Source organism: Lontra canadensis, unplaced genomic scaffold, assembly GCF_010015895.1.
Source record: "Lontra canadensis isolate GAN:19392208 unplaced genomic scaffold, GSC_riverotter_1.0 scaffold125, whole genome shotgun sequence".
Lineage (NCBI taxonomy): Eukaryota > Metazoa > Chordata > Mammalia > Carnivora > Mustelidae > Lontra > Lontra canadensis.
In genome coordinates this window covers 2,224,738-2,246,444 of record NW_022631119.1, presented here as the reverse complement: position 1 = coordinate 2,246,444, position 21,707 = coordinate 2,224,738, and the positions used below count along the sequence as shown (strand labels likewise).

General features: G+C 53.7%; 4 protein-coding genes across 7 annotated transcripts; 1 reads left to right on the top strand and 3 right to left on the bottom strand.

Annotated features, from left to right (window-relative positions):
* Positions 1–1,852: 1,852 nt before the first annotated feature.
* PROSER3 (proline and serine rich 3) lies at positions 1,853–10,348 on the bottom strand. 4 transcript variants are annotated; one of them, XM_032841728.1, is made up of 11 exons: positions 10,081–10,348; positions 9,147–9,243; positions 8,621–8,823; positions 7,655–7,782; positions 7,441–7,547; positions 6,638–6,720; positions 6,383–6,522; positions 3,568–3,755; positions 2,447–3,392; positions 2,277–2,358; positions 1,853–2,167 (listed from the first exon to the last, which is right to left on the bottom strand). In XM_032841728.1, the coding sequence occupies exons 1-11, from the start codon at positions 10,089–10,091 to the stop codon at positions 2,041–2,043; spliced, it is 2,112 nt and encodes a 703-aa protein (XP_032697619.1). In that variant the 5' UTR covers positions 10,092–10,348; the 3' UTR covers positions 1,853–2,040. The 4 variants fall into 4 exon arrangements, with proteins under 4 accessions (XP_032697619.1, XP_032697617.1, XP_032697615.1 ...); XM_032841726.1 differs by having other exon boundaries at positions 7,441–7,550; positions 10,081–10,347; XM_032841724.1 differs by lacking the exon at positions 10,081–10,348 and adding an exon at positions 9,543–10,022 and having other exon boundaries at positions 7,441–7,550.
* An 899-nt stretch (positions 10,349–11,247) lies between these two features.
* On the top strand, positions 11,248–13,783 carry HSPB6 (heat shock protein family B (small) member 6). The gene is made up of 3 exons (XM_032841734.1): positions 11,248–11,501; positions 12,487–12,609; positions 12,722–13,783. Exons 1-3 carry the CDS (start codon positions 11,304–11,306, stop codon positions 12,890–12,892), a joined length of 492 nt encoding a protein of 163 aa, XP_032697625.1. The 5' UTR covers positions 11,248–11,303; the 3' UTR covers positions 12,893–13,783.
* Positions 13,784–13,840: 57 nt separating this feature from the next.
* Positions 13,841–19,137, bottom strand: LIN37 (lin-37 DREAM MuvB core complex component). The gene is made up of 9 exons (XM_032841733.1): positions 18,946–19,137; positions 16,074–16,149; positions 15,848–15,898; positions 15,516–15,545; positions 15,348–15,433; positions 15,096–15,262; positions 14,224–14,364; positions 14,062–14,135; positions 13,841–13,976 (listed from the first exon to the last, which is right to left on the bottom strand). Exons 1-9 carry the CDS (start codon positions 18,977–18,979, stop codon positions 13,895–13,897), a joined length of 741 nt encoding a protein of 246 aa, XP_032697624.1. The 5' UTR covers positions 18,980–19,137; the 3' UTR covers positions 13,841–13,894.
* A 1,110-nt stretch (positions 19,138–20,247) lies between these two features.
* On the bottom strand, positions 20,248–21,638 carry PSENEN (presenilin enhancer, gamma-secretase subunit). Its single transcript, XM_032841735.1, has 4 exons — positions 21,537–21,638; positions 21,248–21,404; positions 20,699–20,803; positions 20,248–20,529 (listed from the first exon to the last, which is right to left on the bottom strand). The coding sequence occupies exons 2-4, from the start codon at positions 21,306–21,308 to the stop codon at positions 20,390–20,392; spliced, it is 306 nt and encodes a 101-aa protein (XP_032697626.1). The 5' UTR covers positions 21,309–21,404; positions 21,537–21,638; the 3' UTR covers positions 20,248–20,389.
* Between the last annotated feature and the right edge of the window lie 69 nt (positions 21,639–21,707).

Below are 21,707 nucleotides of genomic sequence, written 5' to 3'. Positions count from 1 at the left end.
AAGCCCTGTGGAGAGACCATGTGTAAGCACTACAGGCTACAGTTCCATCTGAGCCCAGCCTTGGAGTCATCTGAGCCCTGGTGCCAGACTTGTAAGTGAAGAAGCTCCAGAGATTCTGTCCCTGGCTGTCAAGTCACCTTTGAGTCTTTCCAGTTGAACCCCTAAACATCATGGAGCAGAAATAAGCTGTCCCCAACTGTGCCCTGTCTGAATTTCTGATTCACAGAATCCATGAACATAATAAAATGGTTGTTTTATGCCATTAAATTTTGGGGATGATTTATAATCCAGCAATAGTAATTAGAATGGCCCTTTGTCAATGAGTTAATTCCTACCTTTCTCAGCTTAAGTGTAACTTCCTCAGAAATTCTTCTAGGCTCCAGTCACCCCCAACTAGATCAAGTTCTGCTACTATGAACATCTTTCATTTCTCTTTATATCTAAAGAGCAATTTCCTTTTTTTGAAATGTCATTTAAATGTATGATTTGTTCAAAAAGGCTGAAAACAAATATATACCATGTCTATGATATACAGAGCTACTTTTTAAAAAAAATTTCTTTCTGTCTTTATTTGAGAGAAGGAACACCAGCAGGGAGAAAGGCAGAGGGAGAAGCAGCCTCCCTGTTCAGTGGGTAGTCTGACACGGGACTCGATCCCAGGATTCCAGGATCATGACCTGAGCCAATATCAAATAAACACTTATCTGACTGAGCCACCCAGGAGCCCTCAGAAGCTACTTTTGACAGAAACCTGTTCTATCCTCCCTTTTTAATAAATACAGATATCAAAATAATCCTAATCATAAATTCTCCCAATATTTTATTATGAAAAGTTTCTAACATATAGCAAAGTTGAAGAATTTCACAGTAGACACCCATATACCCACCACTTAGATCCTACCACTGACATTTTACTGTATCTACATTCACCTATTACTCCATTCTATTCCAATAGTCTCACTATTTTTTGGATATATTTCAGAATAAATAAGATATTGGTATACTGTCCCCTAAACACTTCAGCATGCATATCTTTAACTAGAGTTCAATATTTGTTTTTATTTTGAGATCAACTCTACCTACAATAAAATTCAGAATTTTCACTGAATCTTGACAAGTGCATACACCTGTGTAACCAAAATCCCTCAGTAGGGCAACTGCACTTTTTACATGGCAGCCCAGGGCTCCAAAACACACAAAAGAGAGGGGATGCTGGGCCACCAAGTGGAAATTGTATCATCTTTTCTAATCTGGTTTAGAAACTTAAAGCAGTGTCATTTCCTCTGTATTCTATTTGTTGAGGCAGTCCCCGAAGTTCTACCTAGTTTCAGGGAGAAGGGACACTGACTCTACTTCTTAATGGGAAGTGCATCAAAGAATTTACAGGCAAAACAACAGGTTTTTCAAAAGTCCAGACAGGTGAAGCTAGATGAGAGCACCTGGGAATGAATACATATAGTTAAGGCCAGGGACCTGGGATATCCTCAAGGGACAGACTGGGCCAATGACAAGGTGTGACCAGAGAGGTGAGGAGAAGGGTGGGGCACTAGGAAGAGGGGAAGGAAGTGTTCCAAGGAGGGAGGGATGAGCACACTGAATGCTGCTGTGGGCTCAAGCAGGCTTCGGACTGAGGACTGACCATTGTCCAGCACTCTGATGACCCCATTAGCTTCATTAGCCCAGAACACAGCCCTTTGGTTTCAGCTGAATCAGGAGGGTCCGCTTCTGAGCTGAGAGTCAACTAAGGTCTCAGTCTTGCCTGAAATCTGGCCTGGAACCCCTCCCCCTCTCCGGACCTCAGAGAGGATTCCTCAGAGGGGAAACGGGAAGAAATTTTGTGCCAACTGTGCCAACGGTCGGTGGGGAACTACAGTGGGGGTGAGGCAGGGGGTGGATTGGGGCGGGAGGGAGCTATTTCTCTAAATTAGCATGACCCTCAGCCTTTCCTGAACAACTTTCTCAGAGACAATCAGTAACGTGAAAAAAATAATATATTGTGTTGGGAAAAACATAATTTATACACTTCAATGTCGTCTGGTCTCAAGAGAAACTCCTTTCCTCTGCAGATGCCTTCCTGGGGACCTGGGGGGGCGACCTAGTTGGAGAAGACCAAGTCCCTGGGTCTCCAGTGTGCTCCAGTAAGAGGCATAGTTGGGCGTCCACTTTCCTGCAAAAAAAGCCAGGATAGTAGAGGCTCAGGTTATGTGCTCAGGATTGGAGTCAGGGGTGGTGGATGGCTCTGGGAACAGGGTGTTGTATATCCCGGCGACGGTCACCTTTTCTGGCGTCTCAGCTCGGACCTCTGAACTCTTAGCAACTGAAGTACCGGGTCGTCCTGGAACTCGCTGCCGTCAGAGTCTAGGGGAAAAAGGGCGAGCGCCAGGATGTCGACTCGTAAGGTGCTGGACTGCCGTCCAGATCCGCGTAGCCACGCACATCAGCTCACCTTCCGCCTCCTCTAGAAGTCGGGCAGCCTGGCAGAGCAGATCTTCTGAGGGGGCGTGGCCAGCAGCAGACGAGGGAGCCCCAGCCGCCTCGAGAGACCCCGCCTTGAAGGAAGGGGGCGGAGCCCTGGCGCCAGGAAACGCCTCCTCAGCTGGAGTGGGCGGGACCTCAGGCGCCTGATACCCAGCTTCAGCCAAGGGAGTGTCTTTGTCTTTCCTAGGCTCCCACACCGCTAGGGGGAGCGTGGCCTTGGCTTTCCGAGACTCGGCTTTAGACCGACTTCGCAGAGTTTGTGCCTTGGGAAATCGTGATCCAGATAGAGGGGGCGTGACCTCTGAGCGAGGTGGCGCAATCTTGGTTTGGGGCTGTGTGGCTTTGACTTTCAGAGATTCACCCTCGGGTAGAGGTGGGTTCTCAAGGTGAGGGGGCGTGTCCTCCAGGCCGTCGGGGAAGAGGCGAGCGGATACTACTTGGCCCAGGGCGCCTCTGAGCTGGGGACCAGGCCCCTCGTCAGCTGCCAGGACTGCCCCAACCGACTCCTGGGACGGGGCTCTGCTACTCTGAGGCTTGGGGCCCTGCCTCTCGGGCTGGGCCGGGCAGCTTGGAGCAGGAGTGGGCGGGTCCTGGGGGGCGGCTGGGGGCTGGAGGGTGGAAGCTGCGGGTGCCGGGGCGGAGGCAGGGGGCAGGGGGGTGGCAGCCAGAGCCACAGGGGTTGACGGCGCAGGAGGAATGGCCCCGAGAGATACCCAGGGACCAGACTGCGGGGCCCAGAAGAACCCATGGGGGCTGGGACCCCAAAAGATGTGTGGAGAGAACCCTGGGGGAATAGGAGATCTCTCCATATAGAAGGCCTCCAGGGGCCCAGGTCGGGCCACACTGGCCCAGTGTGGGACGCAGGGAGGCTGGGTTCCCAGGGAGCCGAGAGTCTCTGCAGGGGCAGAAAGGGCCTGTAGACAAATGGGGGCAGGGACGGGAGAGGGAGAAAAAGGGCAGAGGGTTCTTCAGTCCCCTTCTGGCTTCCCCTTCCTCCAACTTCCCTTAGCATCCCTCCCTCCAGCCCCCTCAAGCTCCCCGCCTCATTCCCCAACCCTCACCCCTACCCCCACCCCTGCCGAGTCTCACTGGAGTGGTGAGGGCAGGAGTCTGGGGTAGTACCCAGGTTCCATCACCCTGCCCTCCTTGAGCCTGAGCCCGAGCCCGTTCAAGCTTCCGCCGCTGCCGCCACTGGTATAGAATGTCATCCTCTGGACGCAGGGGTGCCTGGGAGGAGACCTGGGCTGGCGCAGGGATGGAGGCAGGCGCTGGTGTTGCTGTGGGGTAAGTAGAAGGAGGAAGGGTAAGGCCACGGGCTGGTGTGATGAGCAAACCAAGGATAGCCTGTGCATACCCCCTCTGACTGTACCAGAAAGGTATTCAGACAGGCTCTCCAGATAATGTCCCAGCTCCTCTCCCAAGCAGGAAGTGAGAAAGGGGACAGAGTCAGAGGCAAGAGCACTCATGGGCTTCTTAACCTGTCGTCATTCAGTTCTTTATTCATCAGCAAATATTTATTGAGTTCTTCCTATATGCCAGGCACTGTTCTGGACATGGTGTTCACAGCAGTGAACAAGACAGATTCTCCAGAATCTGCCTACTTCTCCCCCTCTTGACTGCCATTTCCTGGGGCCAGCCCCACAGCAGGGTCTTCTCTAGTCTACTTTTGTCCTCCCAATCTGTCCTGTCTAACCCCCCACACCCCTCCACACACCCCCATGGCCAGAGGGAGCCTGGGAAAACCTGAGTCAGGTCAGGGCCCTCCTGAATTGGAATCCTCCCCTGTCCTGGTAAAAAGCAAGCTTTTGCATTTGTGCTTCCCACTGCTTGGAGTGCTGTTCCCTCCTGGATGCACATGGTTCCATCCCTCCCATGCTTCAGATCTTTACTCAGTATCACCTTCTTAGGGGGGCCTTCCCTGGCCAGTCTATTTAAAACTGCAACAACTGCCAGCCCATATCCTCTTTCCTGTTCCAGGTTCCTTCTTAGCTCTTTCTGCCTTCTAACATATTCAGTGTGGTACTTCTTTGCTTGCTTCTCTCTCCCTTTGCAATGCCAGCTACCCAAGGGCAGTGGTTTTCGTCTATCTGACCATCAGTACATCTGCAGTGTCAAGAACAAGGCTGGTGCCATCAGTATCTGGGCATAAATGCCAAAGGAACTATTTATTATATTGAACTGCAGGGTCCAGGGATACAGCAGTGACCCAGGGGAGGGCCATAGGCTGTCCTCAGTTCAGTGGGGCAAATGGACGTCATTCTGAGCACCCAGAGCATAACTTCATCGGTCAAGGTCAGTAGGGCTCTTGTCTCTATGAACCCCCCCATCTGATGCTGCACAGAGAAGGGGGTGTCATCCTGGATCTTTCTCTCTCTCACTGCCTTCTGTTTCCTGTGACTCTACTTCCAAAGCTGGCCCCTTCCCTCTATTCTGTTCCTTAGGCTCTGGCCCAAAAGAAACTACCAGCATCTCTCATGGTGGGGCAGTAGAGGGGGAGTGGGGGGGTGACAGCAGCCAGAGGGAGTCTGTTATAACCCAAGAAAGACTGAATCCCTCCCTGCTCAGAACCCTCCCATGGCTCCCCAGTACTAAGATAATGACCAAATGCCTCCCATGCTTCTATGGCCCGATGTAATCTGACCCCTGCCAATCTCTTCCACCTGACCCCATACTACTCTCAAACACCCTCCCCCCGCCTTTTCTAGTCCATTATCTGCACCGTGCTCCCTTCCACCTTAGGTCCTCTGTATATGCTGCAGGGGTGTTGTCCCCACCTTCGTTGTTCGGGTCTCCACTTAGCACCTCTTCCAAGAAGGCCTTCTCTTGACTTCCCAGCATCACCATCCTCTCTTACAGGGCCCTCATTTCTGCTTACATTTCACATGTGTTTGTGGGGTTACGTGGCTACTTTCTGGCTCACATGGTCCTATGAGGACCATGAAGGTGGGACCACACCTTCCAGGATTCCACCTGGTTCACTGTGGAATCCCCAAGTCCCCTCCTAGGGCCTCATCCACAATAGACATTCAATGCTTTTTAGATGAAAGGATGAGTAAATTTAAAGGACAACTCACAAAGTAGATACTAGCTTTATCCGCATTTTGCAGATGAGAACACTGAGGCTTAGGAAGGAGAGGTGAATGAAAGGTGAGGTGAAGCTGAAAAGAAGCAAAGAATCAGACAAGCGAGAGCTCCGCCAGGATCACATACCACGCAGGTGCACCTGTTTTCTGTGCCTGCCTGTCCCCATTCACTCGAACCCCATGGGACATGGACAGGATCTGTCCTGTGCACCACTGCGTCCCACGACCTGGCCATGGAGTAACCGTAATCCAGGTCCATAATCCCATCTCTGAAATCTGAAGACTTCAGGTGGCTGGAATTAGGAGCTCAACAATTTGCCTGCTTCGGCGAAATCACATCGTATGTCCAGCACCAGCAGAGGGCTGGCTCAGTACCCTAGACTGAGCAATATGAAACTGTCCATACTCAACCATCTTTTACTAACAAGGACAAGTTTCCTGTGGCTCAAGGTAACACAGCCATAGCAAAAAATATGTCTATTCACCCTCAATGAGATACAGAGAGATGATAAACAGCCTTCATATTCTTTCGGTCAGATTTTGCTGTCCAAACAGGTACAGGGCCAAATGAGGAAAAAGCCTTCAGATTTTGGAAATTTGTGTTCAGAACTGCAAACAGGAGGCAGAGAGAAAACCTGCCATGTTAACAACTGGTGCTGTGAGGACTGTGGCAAGAGCTCCCTGTACCCTCAACTCATTTATTGCTGATTTAAAACTTGGAGAAACAGAGAGGCCCAGAGAGACCCCAGGTCACATAGCGGGTAGATGTCAGAGCTGGGATTCACATCCAGTCTCTTCTCGATCCTTGCCTCAGAACTTACCATGTGCCTTGGGGTCAGAGCCTTTGCTGAAGTCAGGGGTGAAGGTCACGGAGAAGGGAGAGAGGCCATCAGAGCTGACTGGGAATGAGGAGCTGCTGGTATCGCTAGGGCTTAGTGAGGAGGCAGAGATGGATGCCTTGCTGTAGGGAAAAAGCACAAGCAAGGCAATAGGGGTCTCAGAGGCAGTGGGCGGGGCCTGGAGCTGGCGGGGAGGGGGGTGCAGGGGCAGGAGGATGGGGGCAGGAAGGCACCTACCTGTGTCTGAGCAGCCTGGCAGCTCTGCTCTGTAGGCTCAGTGTCTCCAGGTCCAGCAGGGACGAGTTCCATGTGTTGAGGCTCTGTGAGGGAAGAGGGATTAGAGGCTAGCCCCATCTTAAAGGGTGCTGGGAAAAAGACTTTGGACACAACACCTGGAGTACAGGTCTGTGTTACAGCTGATAGGCTCACATGCTGGTAAGCCATCTAAGGAATCCACTCCTCTCCCCAGGGAAGGGGGATCCAGTTTTCCTCTGGGGATTAACACCCCTCCTTGTAGTCATTATTGTGGGAGAAGGGTTGACCCCACATTCCTGACCAGGCCTGGCTAATCACAACAATCTGTCCTCTGATTCCACAGCAACTGGCTCAAAGATAAACGAATAGCAAAAAGAAAAAAGAAAAAAAAAAAAAAAGAATGAATGAATGAGAGTAAGCTCTGGGGCTCTGGATGGAACTACTGGAAAATGCTCCTCTTTCCACTAAAGTGATTATGTAAGCTAGAAGCCAAGAGTCACTGGGGCCACATTCTCTACTTCAAGGGGAAAGCCTGCCTGAGACTGAGCCCAAGAAAGAGGAACAGAGAGTCAAGAGGGTCAAGTTCCTCCTAAAACCATTTAAACACCTGCATCCAGCCATGCCTGAAAACATAAACATTTGGATTTCTTGATTGCATGAGCCAACAAATCCTCCTTTTTTCTTTAAGCTTCCTTGAATTGGGGATTGACTCTGTAATTCTATCCTAGGACTGGTGGTGTCAGTTCAGGTACACAGGGAAGAAAGTAGATGAGAATATATATCACCTGCTTCATTTCCTCAAGGGGGGCCACAGCCTTAGCCTGAGATGCACTGGCCACCTTGGCAAGAATTGGGACTGCTGTGCTGGGTCTTCCTTCTGGTTCATTGGCTCCTGCTGAGAAGCCCCAGTTGATTTTTAGGGGGGCATGGGGCATGTCTGCTGGGGGCATTGATCAGGAAAGGTTTTAGGCCGGCAGTGGACAGGACTAAAGCTGATACCTGCAGCAAGTTGACTGCTGGTGTCTGGACATTCAGGCGGGAGCCACCAAAAGTCAGCTGGGGTTGGGCCTGCAGGCCGGCGCTCCTCTCGGCTTGTGGGCTGAGCCTGACGGAACCGGTTTATGTACCTGTGAGCATCAGAGAATGGGAGGTGGGTGAACGAGGAGCGCCAAATAATAATAACAATAACAATAGTGATGTTTATCAAATACTTTGGCAGTACCTAGTGCTTGTCCCTCAACATCTGTTCTCTCTTACAGAGTAATGCAGTATTATATAAGACTGTATAATACTAGGCCCATAGCCACTCTCCTGCAGATACATTTCTCAGAGGTCCCTATAGTGTTATGGCCCCATAACTAGGTTCTTGACCAGCAGGGTTTTGAGATGAGGAGATGTGATTCTGGAAAGTGGATGTGGTTGGGAGCCATTCTGGTCCATAAAGGAAAGGGCAACAGCCTAGTGATGGGAGGCAACAAGACAGGAAGCAAACCATGTCCCTGACACCTGAGCCGGGGGCTGCCGTGTTGGCCTTTGTTGCTTCTGCCTGGACTGTTGCGTGAGGGAGAAATAAATGCTCTCTTGATTAAGCCACAAGTAATTTGGGGCTGTTTGGTAGAGCAGCTGAAGTTGGATGCTACAAATCCAAGGGTTCACTATGTGATAGCACTGGTTCTAGATACTTTATAGACAGTAACTCATTGAAAGCTTAAAACGGCCCTAGGGGATATATGCTGTTAATACCCCCAATTTACAGATGAAGAAACTGAGGCCCAGATCGTACAGAGAGTAAGTGACAGAGCTGGGACTTGAACCCAGGCAGCCTACCTCCAGAGCTCTTAACAGCACACATAAAGCGTGGTCCTAAAAGTGTTGCATAAACAACTCTTGCTATGGTGATTATTATGGGACGCCTACCCCCTCCTGATCCAAACCCTTCTCTTCCCCAGGGCTGCTGGGACTTACTTGGCCACCACAGACTCCCTGCTGTCCACCAGGGTGGGTGACGGAGAGGTTCCCATCTGTCCTTCAGTGGTGCTGGGCGGGGAAGGGCTTTCTGAGCTGGATGGCCAGGACTCTTCAAACAGTTCAGAGGAGTTGGGACCTGTGGTCAGAGCCTTTGGAGCTTCTGGGGGCCTGGACCTCTGGGACCTGGATGGGGTCAGGGTCTAAGATAGGGGGGTAGGGAGAGAAGAAAGTGAGGGTGGATGGGTCATCCCTGTAGGGGAATGAAGGCACACGTGAAGTTTGTCTTAGTCGAGTCGAGAGGGGAGGAAACATATCCCACAATGGTTACGACTTAGAGTAACTGGGGGCTACAACAGGGGATCCAGATGACAGAAGACTGGGTGAGGACAGAGCCATGGGGAGGTGAGGAGGGACTGTCTCTTAATCTCTCACCCCTGTCTCTCATCACATGTCCTCCTTCCCTCTGGTTGTCACTTCCTCACCACTGGGCTCACACACAGCACTCTCTATGGAGTGTCCTCACCTTGGGGTGCCAAGTCTGGCTTCCAGATGGCCAATAGTGGCTTTGATCCAGGGCAGTATCCTCAAGGGGGTTGTCTTGGATGGAGAAAACTGGCAGACTGCAAGAGGAGAGTGAGTTTGGCAGGCAGAGCCTTCCTGTTGGGGGGTTGTGGGGTGGTCAGGTTTCAAGGTTGGGAAGAGGAGGGGAGAACCAGATTACCATTCCCATAGATTCCAGGAAGAGACGAACTATAATTCCCATGAAGCAGTGCTGCACATTCAAGATAATGATACTAGAGGCTCGATTACCCACCAGCCCTTGGGGGCAGTCTCAGAAAACCAAGAACTGCCAACTGGTGGTTCTTAAGCCTGAATCCAATAAAGGAGCCTTTAAAAAATACAGGTACACGGTCCGCACCCCAAGCCGAAAAGAATCATACTATCTGGAAGCGGGCTAGTCATCTGTATCTCTTCCGCACCGTCCCAGGTGATTTTGACGTGGAGCTCGGGTTGAGAACCACGGCTAACCCCTTACACTGTACATTTCCCATAAAGTCCTGGGTACACTAAGGTGTAAATGGTAAAAGGACTACAATCCCCAACAGCAACTGGGCTCCGTCTAAGCAATAAAGTTAAAAACCAACACCCACAGGAATCTGGGGCAGTTTTAAAATTCAGAAATTTAACTCCCAAGATGACACTGGACCCCTGTGGAGAAAAACGAAAAGCCCTTGGAGCCACTTGGAAAGCGGAACGTAAGACGCTATGGGACCCCGAGATGGTGAAGTCCAAAGCTGGCGCTGCCGGCGGATGTGGAACATCTTGGGAGTCGTAGTTCCAGTGCGGTTTAAAAATAGAGACTCCGGACCCTAGCAAACCGGACCCGACGCTGTGTTCATCTCACCCTAGGTCCTCCCCGGGCCTCCTGGGGTCCCCGGGAGAAGGATCGGCCTCACCTGCGATCCATCCAGCAGCTACCTGGGCGCTTCCGCCAGCTCCGCTCCCTCACTGGGCTGAGCCTTCGTGCATCTTTGTTGCTTAGCAATGCCTGGCTAGGCCCGCCCCTCTCCCGGAGAGCCCGCGCGGGAAGAGAGCGGCCTCCAGGGCGACCAATGATGGAGGAGAAAATAAAAGTAACTGGGAAGCGGCCAAAGGGAGATGTCGCACAACTGGCCGTACCTTCGGCCTGACTGAGAGAGCGTGTTTGATTGGAGAATCGTAGCGCGCAGCAGTAATTGGCAAGCCTGTGAACCAATGGAAAGGATCCGAGGGTGAGCTCGCGGTTAGGAGGGGTCATAAAGTACTCTCTTTCCAGCCGTGCCTTATGGCCACTCCCACTTTTGCTGCCGAAAGCTTGTCTGGACTCCAAAGTAACCACCGTTTCTCGCGTACAGGGCAATCGGGGAGTCTGTCGCCTCTCTAACTGCCGCCCGTCCATCAATCGCGCCAGCCAACCGGTCCCGCGGAGTCATTAACCACTTCCCGTCTTGCTGCAGGAGCAGCTGGTTGCGCTAAGTGCCAGGCCTGGGCTCCTAGCCGAGGTGGTGGGATCAAAACGAGCTATTTCGGGCCCGGCGCGCGGCCCCTGGGGGGCCAGCCTGTTCGTGCCCGCGCCCTCTGGCCGCTGCTCACCTGGCAGACCCCGCTACCCTGCTCACCCGAGGCTGAGTCAGAGGCCCCGAATTAGGCCCGGCTTGCTGGGGGGCTGGGCCCAGCGTTCTGCTGAGATGGGAGTAGGGTCTGTTCTGTGTCCTCCTGACAGCCTGGCTGGCTACCACATTCCCTGTACCCAAGAATCTGCTCTTAAGACCGCCGTCTGCGTCATCCCCAGGGCTGCCTGCGGGGCGGGAGTGAATTAAAGGGACTGCGAACTCTGCAGTGGGGTTTTCGGGCCTTGGGTCCCAAATGCTGCGCCGTCAAGGCTCCGCCTCCTCAGCCTTAGTTTCCCCATTGGGAAAGCGGGGGATCACCTCTCTGGCATCCAGCAGGCGCTTAATAAATGGCCAAGTCATTGTTGGGCTTTCTAAATAAGGCTCTATTAATGGCTGGGGCTGGCCGCGGTCCCGATGTCCCCGGGCGGCCCGCCGAGGGGCGGACACAAGGCGTACTATAAGAGCGGCTGCGGCGCACGCAGGGGCACTGCAGAGCCTAGGGGCGGCGGCGGCGGCGGCGAAGCAGGATGGAGATCCCCGTGCCTGTGCAGCCGTCTTGGCTGCGCCGCGCTTCGGCCCCGTTGCCCGGGCTTTCGGCGCCTGGGCGCCTCTTCGACCAGCGCTTCGGCGAGGGGCTGCTGGAGGCCGAGCTGGCTGCGCTCTGCCCCGCCTCACTGGCCCCCTACTACCTGCGCGCACCCAGCGTGGCGCTGCCTACCGCCCAGGTGCCAGGCCTGGGGGAGGGCGGTAACTCGACCACTTGCATGGCTTGGGGCCCCCGGTCATCCCGAAGGGGCGGTGAGGAATGTCCCCCGACTTTGAGCCGGGTGGAGAGTCCAGCCACTCAAGAGGGGCTTCCAGAGTTCCTGAGTATGGAATCTCACAGGCCGGATTACTGAGGCGGGTGGGAGGCCCCTGGTCATCTGAGGAGGGTCTCAGCTCTGAGGGGCTGGAATGACTGAGTCACGGATAGGGTGGGGCCGTCACTCGGGGGCGAGCTTTGGTGACTCTGAGGGAGGCTAATGACCCGGGAAATCTGGGGAAGAGGGGGCGCTCAGTTACTCTGAAGGGCATGGGGCTTCCCAGGGGCTCCTGAGGGGAGGGAATGTTTTGTCATTTCTCAGGGAAGAATTTGGAGACTGTATGTGGTGACCCTATGTCTCCTGGAGAGACAGAGGGGGGAGGAAGGGTCCTGTGACTTGAGAAAGAGGGGGGGCTGGCTACTCTGAGAAGCTGGGGGGAGAGTACTGTAACTGTGGAGGGCGTAAGCGGCCCGTGACTCCAGTGGGAGGGTAAAAAGACGACACTGGAAGCTGGGGGAAGAGGCATCTTGGCAATTTCTGGTGGTGGTGGGGCGTTGGTGTGCAGTAAGGGCATCAGGAGTTCTGAGGTATAGGGGGCTGGGGATTCTGTGTCCAAAGGACACTCTGACACTGGGGGAGGGGGCAGGCCTTACCCTGTGAGAGCGGAAGTCCCTGACCTTGCAGGGGAAGAGGGCCTCATCACTCTGGATGAGAGAATCTCAGTGATTACAGGGGGACGGGTGATAGCAGTTATTCTGGGTGAAGAGATCCTCTGGGGCTACGAGTGGGAAAGGGGACTGCCCAGTTCCGGAGGCCTGAGACAGGGGCAGCCCCAGAACCGATGGGGGAGGGGCCCTGTTGGCTCCTGGGGGCCTCGCCCGGGTGATGACGATCAGGCTGTGCTTAGGTCCCGACGGAGCCCGGGCATTTCTCGGTGCTGCTGGATGTGAAGCACTTCTCCCCGGAGGAAATCGCCGTCAAGGTGGTTGGCGACCACGTGGAGGTGCATGCGCGCCACGAGGAGCGCCCGGTGAGCCCGCTGGCAGGGGTGGGGCCAGAACGCGTAGGCGGGATCCGCGGGCAGGAGGGGCGGGACATCCATGGGGAAGGGGCGGGGCCCCTCAAGTCCCCTCTCTCTCCAGGATGAGCATGGATACATCGCGCGCGAGTTCCACCGCCGCTACAAATTGCCGGCTGGCGTTGACCCTGCCGCCGTGACGTCCGCGCTGTCCCCTGAGGGCGTCCTGTCCATCCAGGCCGCACCCACAACGCCCCAGGCCCCACTGCCGCAGCCACAGGCTGCTGCCAAATAGGCCTCATGCCTGAACCCCGGGAGCCGCCTCAGGCCCCCTCTTTTAAAGCCGACCTGACTCCGCCCAGCCAGATGTCCCCAGCGCGCCAAAACCACCCACCCAGTCTGGGATCCTACCCTGACCCTTCCCACGTAGACCCTGCCCTGGTAACGTAGATCATTCCACCGACACTCCCGTTCTCACACCCCCTCCAGCTTTCAAACTCCTGACACCTCCCTAGATTCCATGTCCTGGGGGACAACCTTCAGCCTGCAGTCTCCTGGCCCCACTTTCTTGGCATGTAAACCCACTCAGAACTCCCTCCTCTGCTTCCTTCTGACTCATCTATTAAAACATCTCCACATCGCAGCATTTTAATCCTCTTCCCTCTCCAACACTGGATTATGGTGTGGCTAGCCCTGCTCCCACCCCAGGCCAGTCAAGCATAATCCCTCTCCACCCCTCGAATATCCAGACCATCCAAGGCCTGGGCCTTGTGATTCTGGATCCTTCCCCTCATTCCAACTGGACAATCTACTCTCCCCCACCCATCTTGTGACTTAAACCCCCAGCCAGCACCCCCTCCCAGACTCTTGAACCCCTTTTCTGACCCCCCCCACCCTTGGACACCTATTCCAGGCCCAGCAGGACCCTCAACCTCAGACTGCACAGATACCCTAAGCCCCATCCCCAGCTCTAACCAGAACCACCCCCTCCACCCAGTCATTCTGTCTTAATTCCCAAATCATCAGCCACACAGCCCACGATGTAATCCACCTTTCACATACCCCCCCCCCGTTTTCCAAGATCCAACCAGGCAGCCACTTTTGCTTTGGTACCCCACAATCCTTCTCCCACCTTGAATTTCCTGCCACCCTTAACCATTCCCCCCAATAAACGTGCTAGAGCTACGCCAACTGCTTTATGTCTGAGCCGGGAAATGTGGGCTGGAGAGAGCGGAGGTTGGTGTGAAGGTGTGGGGGGGGATGTTTATTGGGGGGATGTGTGAAGAGCAGGGAAACATCACTGTCGCTCATACATCTCCCGGAGGATCTTCATGCTTTCTGAGTACCTAAGCTGGTTCCGATGAGATGCCTCCTTCCACCTGTGGTGGGGGTAGAGAGGCAGAGGGAGGACTTAGCGGCTGGGACAGAAGCCATGGGGGTGCAAGCAGGTTCGGGGACGCTCACCTCTGGCGGATGCGTTTCCAGCGCTGCATGTTGCGGTAGATGAGTGTGGATGGTGAGGGCTCAGGCTCGGAGGGCTGCGTGGACAGAGAGGCCAGGCTGGGTTGGCCATGCCCAAGCCCTGTACCATCTGCCCCAGAGCCCTGGTCCAGCCTGCATACCCACCTCATCATCAGGGGTGCCCTGGGTCTCAGGCTGCAGGGGGGATGGAATTCGGGACCTGCAAGCATCTCCAGGCGGCCCGGGGGCTGTGGGTGGGGGCAGCTTGTACACATCACGACTCTTGCTGTTGGTGACCTCTGAACTCTGGGGACACAAGGGAACCCACGCCAGGCCCAAGAGAGTTAGAGAAGAGGGCCAGCAGTACGCACTTCATTCCTCCTGCCTTTCCCAGTGACAGCAGACACAAGGGTCTCACTAGTGACCCATCTTAGGAGCCATGCCAAAGAAATGTCGCTTCGGGGATCCCTGATTCTATTCTATCCAGCCCAGGGACCCCCAATCACTCCTACCCAGCCCAGTAACCCTCATTCGCTCCCCTAGGCAGGTGGCTACACCTGGTTGCTGTAAGGACCCCCCCCCCCCCAGGCAGGTGGCTACACCTGGTTGCAGTAAGGACCACCCCCCTAGGCAGGTGGCTACACCTGGTTGCAGTAAGGACCCCAGCCCAGGGACCCCCAATCTCTCCTACCCAGCCGAGTAACCCTCATCCGCTTCCCTAGGCAGGTGGCTACACCTGGTTGCAGTAAGGACACCTGGTTGCAGTAAGCCCCCCAGCTTTTGGGAACCTCTAATCTTGGAGGTCACATTTACCTGCCCCAGGAAGCCCTGTCCCCTCCCCCTGGCAGGCCAGGTGGTTGTGTCTGTCTGCTTTAAGGAGTTCCATCCACACTCTCGGCCAAAGGGTTCACATCTGTGTGCTGCATCGGATCCAGCAAACACAGAGACCTGTGCCTGCCTATCACACCAGCTTTGGAGAGGACACCCTTCACCATCTCCCCACTGGCTGCCCGGAAGGGGCCCGCCGCATGTCCAACCTCTTCGTCCTCAGGCAGCGGGCGTAGCGGGGAGCTGGGGGAGCGCTCGCGCTCCCGCACTGAGGGGCTGTTGCGCATCCAGGCTCGGCAGATGGGGTAGAGGGGGGTGTTCTCGCTGAACTGAGCCAAGTCCACACTCCGGTCAAACAGCTTGATCACATACGTGTCTAGGGTAGTGGGAGGGGAAGGCGTGTGACCATCTTCACACAGCTCCCCGACCCAGCCGGCCCTCTAGGGCCATCGCCTACTCACTGGATCGCTGTGGCCCTCCCTCTGCCAGCCCGTCATCCATCTCCCTCCTCTTCTTCCTCCGCTGGTGGGGGAAGCGGGCGGATGGCCTGTGTGGGGCAGAACATCAGGACCAGGGCAAGGGCTGGCGACCTCCTGCCAGTGAGTGGGCTGGGGCCCCTGCCACCTTACCGTTTGCCAGTGGCTGCAATGGAACAATCCCTGTGGGGAGAGACAAGGTGTCAGCAGGCTGACCCTCAAACAAACCCCTGCTCAAAACCACCCAAAGGGAGCCCTGGGGAGACTGAGATGCTCATGTGGACACCCCCCACCGACCCCTTAGAGCCTGCATCCTGCTTGAGCCTCCAGGGCTGTAGGTGTCAACCAGGAGGGGACCTAAGCTTCTGTCACCACAAGGTCTCCATACATGCGGGCTGGTTAGGAGTATGGTGGAGGAAGCTTGGATAAGGGAGGAAGCTGTCCCACACAAACCCTCAGATTCAGATCCCATCCACAAAACTTACTTGTTGTGGGTGTCCGAGGGGGTTTTCCCAGCTTCTTCCTCCAGACGTTCCCTGGTAGCAGGAGAGAACTGTGGGCTCCGGGTTCCCAAGGCCAAGTGGGAAGACACTGAGTGGCTTTTCCATTGGGCCCCCTGCTCCCTAAGTCAGCCTCTGGATGCACCCAGGACCAGAGAGAGGGTCCAATGTGCCAGGACCCCCAACCCCAATGACCCGGCCAGATCCCAACCTGTCCATGTGGCTCTTCTCCAGCAGACACTGCAAAACAGCATCCAGTTGGTTCCGGGCCTTGGCCATCTCCAACTCTGGGGAAGAGGACAGCGAGCAGGAGTCAGTGCCCAGGTCCAAGGCAGGTGGGTAGCCAACTGGGCTGGGGAAGGGCATGAGTATCCAAGCCTCCAGCCAGGCACAGGCATGCTGAGAGGGGGCAGTGGGCAAAGACAACTGATGTGAAGAGCAAAAGCCCTGGGTCCCAGGACTGTCCCACATGCTCACATGTGACCAAAGTCAAGTCACCTTACCTCATTGAGCCTGTTTCCTTATCTTGAAAATAGGCCTTCCAATGCTACCTAACTGCAAAGACTGTTCTGAGATTTAAATAAACCTATGGTGTATATAAATCTCTGAGCAACATGTAATAATAATAATAAAGTTGTACATATGTGCCAAGAATGGTTCTAAGCACGTCACACATGTTAACCCTGTTATATTTTCAAAATGACTCTGGCAGGTAGATATGTATCTCATGTATAATGAAACTGAGGCACAGAGAAGTTAGGCTGCTTGCTCAAGGTCACACAACGAGGCAATTTCAGGGCTGAGGATTTGCACACAGGCCATCTGGCTCTACAGCCACAGTTATAAGGCAGAGACTCAAAGTGGGTGCAGAATCTAGCCCCCAGATGTGTTTTGTTTGGCTGATTTTTTGTTTTGTTTGGTGTTATTTTAAATCTGAACTAAATCTGAATGGACAACACTTAATAATTTGGAGACTAGGGGCACCTGGGTGGCTCAGTGGGTTAAAGCCTCTGCCTTCGGCTCAGGTCATGATCCCAGGGTCCTGGGATTGAGCCCCTTATGTGGGGGATGTGTCTCTACTCAGCAGGGAGCCTGCTTCCCCCCACCCCCACCTGCCTACCTGTGATCTCTGCCTACCTGTGATCTCTGTCAAATAAATAAATAAAATCTTAAAAAAAAATAATTTGGAGACTGCACCCAAAATATCCATTTTTGGCAGGAAATGATATCTGGGCCCACCTTCCTGCATTCCTGGCTCTGTCCGCCTGTGTGTTTGCCTGCCCTCATCATAGAACTTAAGGAGGTGATGATGTTATACATATTCTCCTCTCACTCTTGTGGGGTGTTTATTCTCTTCTTCCAGCCAGTACCAAGCATCACTCTGTCCCAATGCTCAAAGCCTGGAAGGACACTTGGGGACATGCTTTGCCAGCCCTGGGACAGGGAGACACAGGGATTCCCAACGTCACTGAGGAGAGACAGGGTGGGGGTGAAGAGCTAGAGGCAGCTCAGAGTCTAGCAAAGAGCCCTGGGCAGGAGCCAAGGCATTGATCATACCCACATCTCTTTCCCTAGCCCCTCCCTGCTTCTCTCCTGAACCTTAGACCTTGGGATCCCATGGTCTCCTAGATACCTTTCCCTGAACATCCCCTCGGCCCCTACCATCTACTGGGTCCCACACGAGCTTCGAGGCCTCTCTAAACTTTACCCCTTTTCCTGGGCCATTTCGGGGTAGCCCCACGGCCCCCCAGTCCCTCCCTGGGCCTCATAACAGACACCTCTTACCCTCCCCTACCCCAGCCCACCAACCCCAGGGCCTGTCCATTTGGCCTCCTGAGTGTCTCTCCACATACCCCCTCCGTACCCTGGTCTTCTCCCTTACTTCTCCTGGGCTCCCAGCCTCAATCTCCTCCTCTGATCTATTCTCCACAATGTAGCCAGAGGACTCTTCGGAAAACCAAACCAAACCTGATCCTCTCCTGCTTAGAACACTCTACAGTTCTGCAGAGCCCCAGGACTGAGCTCTTCCGCCCGGTGTTCACAGGCCTCCATAACCGTGCCTACCCCTGCCCCAACCATTATTTGTGGCCAGGCCTTTACTCTTCCACCCACAGTTTTTTGTTGTTTGTTTGTTTGTTTGTTTGTTTGTTTGCATTTGGGGGACATTTTTATTAACTTGCTCCTCAGTTCTGAACCCTCCCTTGGCTCCCCAATTCCCCTCTAAGCAAAAACCAAAGTCCTAACTTGGGGCCACAAGATCTGTTCTCTTCCCTCTCGCTCTCTGCTGTTCATCCCCTCATGCTCCCTACCTCACTCCCTCTGCTCCAGCCACACTGGCCTCCCTACTTGTCCTCGCACAGGCCAAATCAGTTTTCCACTTCAGGGCCTCTTCAGAGCTGTATCCTTGATCTGATTTGCTGGTCCCTCACCTACCCTCATGGCTCTCTTCCTCATCTTGTCAGATCTTACCTTCTCCTGTTTCGTTTTTATTACCACTTATACCATTTAACACCCTACACATCATTTTACTCTTTTTGGGGGATGGGTGGGTGGAGGAGGGGTCTGGATTCTGTGCCACTAGCCCTCAACATGCCAGTCCTGGTTTCCCATCAACTTGGACCCAACTCAAAATGACTTCCTCTCTCTCAGCTTCGGTTTCCCCAGCCACCACATTTCCTACTTCCTAGGATTATTGGGATACAGTAACGGCCAAGATTAAAAGCTTCTCTGTACTCAGGCTCTGAGCACAATACTTGATCTTTGCTGTTAATGACCACTTCTGGAAATAGGGAAACTGAGGCAGAGCCAAGACGAGTCCTTTTCAGAGTTACACGGCTCGGGATCCCCATGTCTCACCGCACCAAAGAGTCTGAGCCACCACCATTCAACCTCAATGCTACCTTGAGTACAAACCGGGAGGGTATGAAGATGGCAAGAATCGTTCCATGCCTGACAGCGATAGTCAGACGGGTGGCAGGAAAAAGCTGCGTGGCCCGTCTTATGGCGATAATCCTGTCTTTCGGAGCTCCCATACCCCGATCGTTTGGTGCTCCCCTAAAAGCCCCCTACCTCGGAGTCCTCACCTGATTTCTCCACTTTCACCTTCACCGGGAACATGGTTTGCGTTTGAGGTGTGGCTAACTGGGTCAGAGGAGCCCAGAAGAGCCCAGGATCACAAATCAAGGCTGAAGGCAGACGGGTAGAGGTCAGATAAGCTTTGTGTGCGGCCAATCCTCAGCGCTGAGCAGAGTCCGGCACCGACCGCCACTGCAGCCGCCACCTCTACTAGTTTTCCTTCTGTGGGCGGGCCCCTTCGGCAACTGCTTATTTCCATTTGTCAGTGCAACCGTCGATCTCATCCCTGACCAATTGACAGCTGCAGCCATCGGCTCCCAGGTCTAAGTCCCACCTTTCTGAGGCCCCGTTTCCGGAAACAAACCAACGGCATCCTGGAGAGCTTCTTGGGAGGTGTAGTTCCAGCTCCCAAACACGTAGCCAGAGTAACGGCGCCTGCGTCGCGCGAGGCACTGTGGTTGATGTAGGACCAGGGCTTCGCGAGGCCTCTCGGAACTTGTAGTGTTAGAAGCTTTGAGTAGCACGAATTTAGCTATTGACGGGGTTTATTTAACCGTGGGAGCCCTTTTTGTCCCTGAGGAAGAGAATTCTGGAGTTAGGCCGGTTTCAGTCTTACTGAGCACTCGCTAGATGCCATCTACCTGTTAATCTCTCTTCAGGCACCTCATTTATTTAGCAAGTATTTGTTAGCATGCCAGGCACTCTTCTAGGTACTGGGAACACAGCACTGAACAAAAGAGACAAAAACTCTTCCCGTAATTGAGCTTATATTTTAGAGGATGTGAGATTACAAGAAACAAGTAAAACATATTAAATGAAATGTAATGAGAAAGGATAAACACTGAAGGCACATTGGGAGTACCAAAGTAGGGGCTGAAATTTTAAAGATGGTCAAGGAAGCCCCCTCTGATAAAACTCTTGGCTATGTCTAATGCTGCAGGCAACATCCTCAGAAAACGGGAAACTTCCATTTACCACATACGCTTTGGCTCAGAAAAATTCTAGGAGATAACACTGATATCCAAATTTCTGATGAGAATACTGAGACCAAGTGAGAAAGTAGTTTTCAAATTCACACACCACCAGCACAGGATAAAGGCCCCTAGCAATGCCAGCAATAATCCTTCCTTCTGCATCTGTAAAATAGGGTTCCAGAGCAGGAAAGTTCCTATTTCAGAGGATGCAGAGAATGAAGGACTGCACATATGTGTGAAGCACTAAGCCTGGCACAAGGTGGGCATTAAATATGTATTTCTGAATATTAATAACCATTTTATGCTTCAACCTCCAAAAGATCCAGGAAGTCAATATAGAGAATTAGAGTCCTTTATTGGGGGATGTCAGCAAAGAACACAGGAAATGGGAACAAGTCTTGGGGTTTGAGAGTGAGCTTAGAATAGAGGAGCCCATCCTGGGCGAATGAACAGGTCCCAGTCCTGTGCAGAGGAAGGATCAGGGGGTACCCAGGGGTATGGTGAAGGAGAGGTAGTCACCAAGGGCGCCCCAACGGGGCCGGTAGATCTGGAAGATGGTGATCCAGGTGGTGAGCACAATCACCCAGAAGAGGAAGCCCACAGCTGAGCGCCAGACATCTGCAAAAGGAACAAGAATGGATAAGGTTGGCTTCCACCTGATCTCTAGTCTCCCGCCCCGCCCCCGCCGCGCTGGCCCTCTCTTCTCTTCAGAAGCCCCGAATCCTGAAATCTCCATCATTCCCTCCCAACATCTGATGGCCTTCCTTCATCTGTACCCTGGACTCACAGCCTTTGATTTGGCTCTGCTCCGTGTATGCTGGGACAAGGAAGGCCTCTCGGAAGAACCAGAAGATGTTGACCAACCAGAGAAAAGGCAGGAAAGCAAACCCACCTAAGAGAAAAAAAATAATAATAATATAAATAAAAAACTGTAACGTTAGGCAGTGAGGATCCTCCTCCCCCTACCCTCTCCCCGCCCCAACTCCCACCTAGAGGACCGAAGGCAGTCTCCCATACCCAAGTTCAAGTGGCGATCTCTGCTATCAGAGACTTAGAAATCCTGGCTCCCTCTCTAGGGCCCCCAAATCCGACTCCTCATTCATCTCTTTCTCGTGACCCAGAGTCCGGCCCAACGTCCCCCGTCTCTTGGGACCCAGAAGCTGAGGTCCCAGCTTCCTCTTTCCTTAGGTCCCAGGCCCTTCCCTTCCCTTCCCAGGAGTCCGCAACCTCAGTCTTTATCCCTTAGACTCAAGAATCCAGGCCCCAGGCTCTCTTCCCTCTGGCGCTCTAGTCCGGTCCCCTCTCTTCTCCTGGGATCCTAGGAACCGGCCCTTACCCAGGTAGTACTTCCGGCACAGATTCAATTTTTCCTCGTTAGACACCCGCTCCAAGTTCATAGTGGCGCTGAGGCCGAGTCTCCCCGCGGGTCTGTAGGGCAGGAGCCAAGCCTCGACCCCAAGTGACAGATGCAGGGATCGCGAACAACCACGCCCCTATTACGACAAAACGGAGAAAAACTGAAGGGTGGGTTTGCTGAAAGAAGGGTACCCCGGCCCCCACCAACAAGCTGGCTGGGTTGAACGTTCTTCGTGTTTATTCGGGTGCGCGAACAGTCCCCAACTCACCAGTGCAGTCTATTTCCTCGCTTGGAAGCCCTTGCGGCTTTCAACTCCGGAAGTTTGCGCGAGATACCGCAAGTGTCTCTGGAGTTTGTAGTCTTTTTAGATGCCGCATGCGCCTTCGGGAACTCCAGTGGTGATTTTGCCGGGAGGGCGCAGGCCTCGAACCTGCAAGCG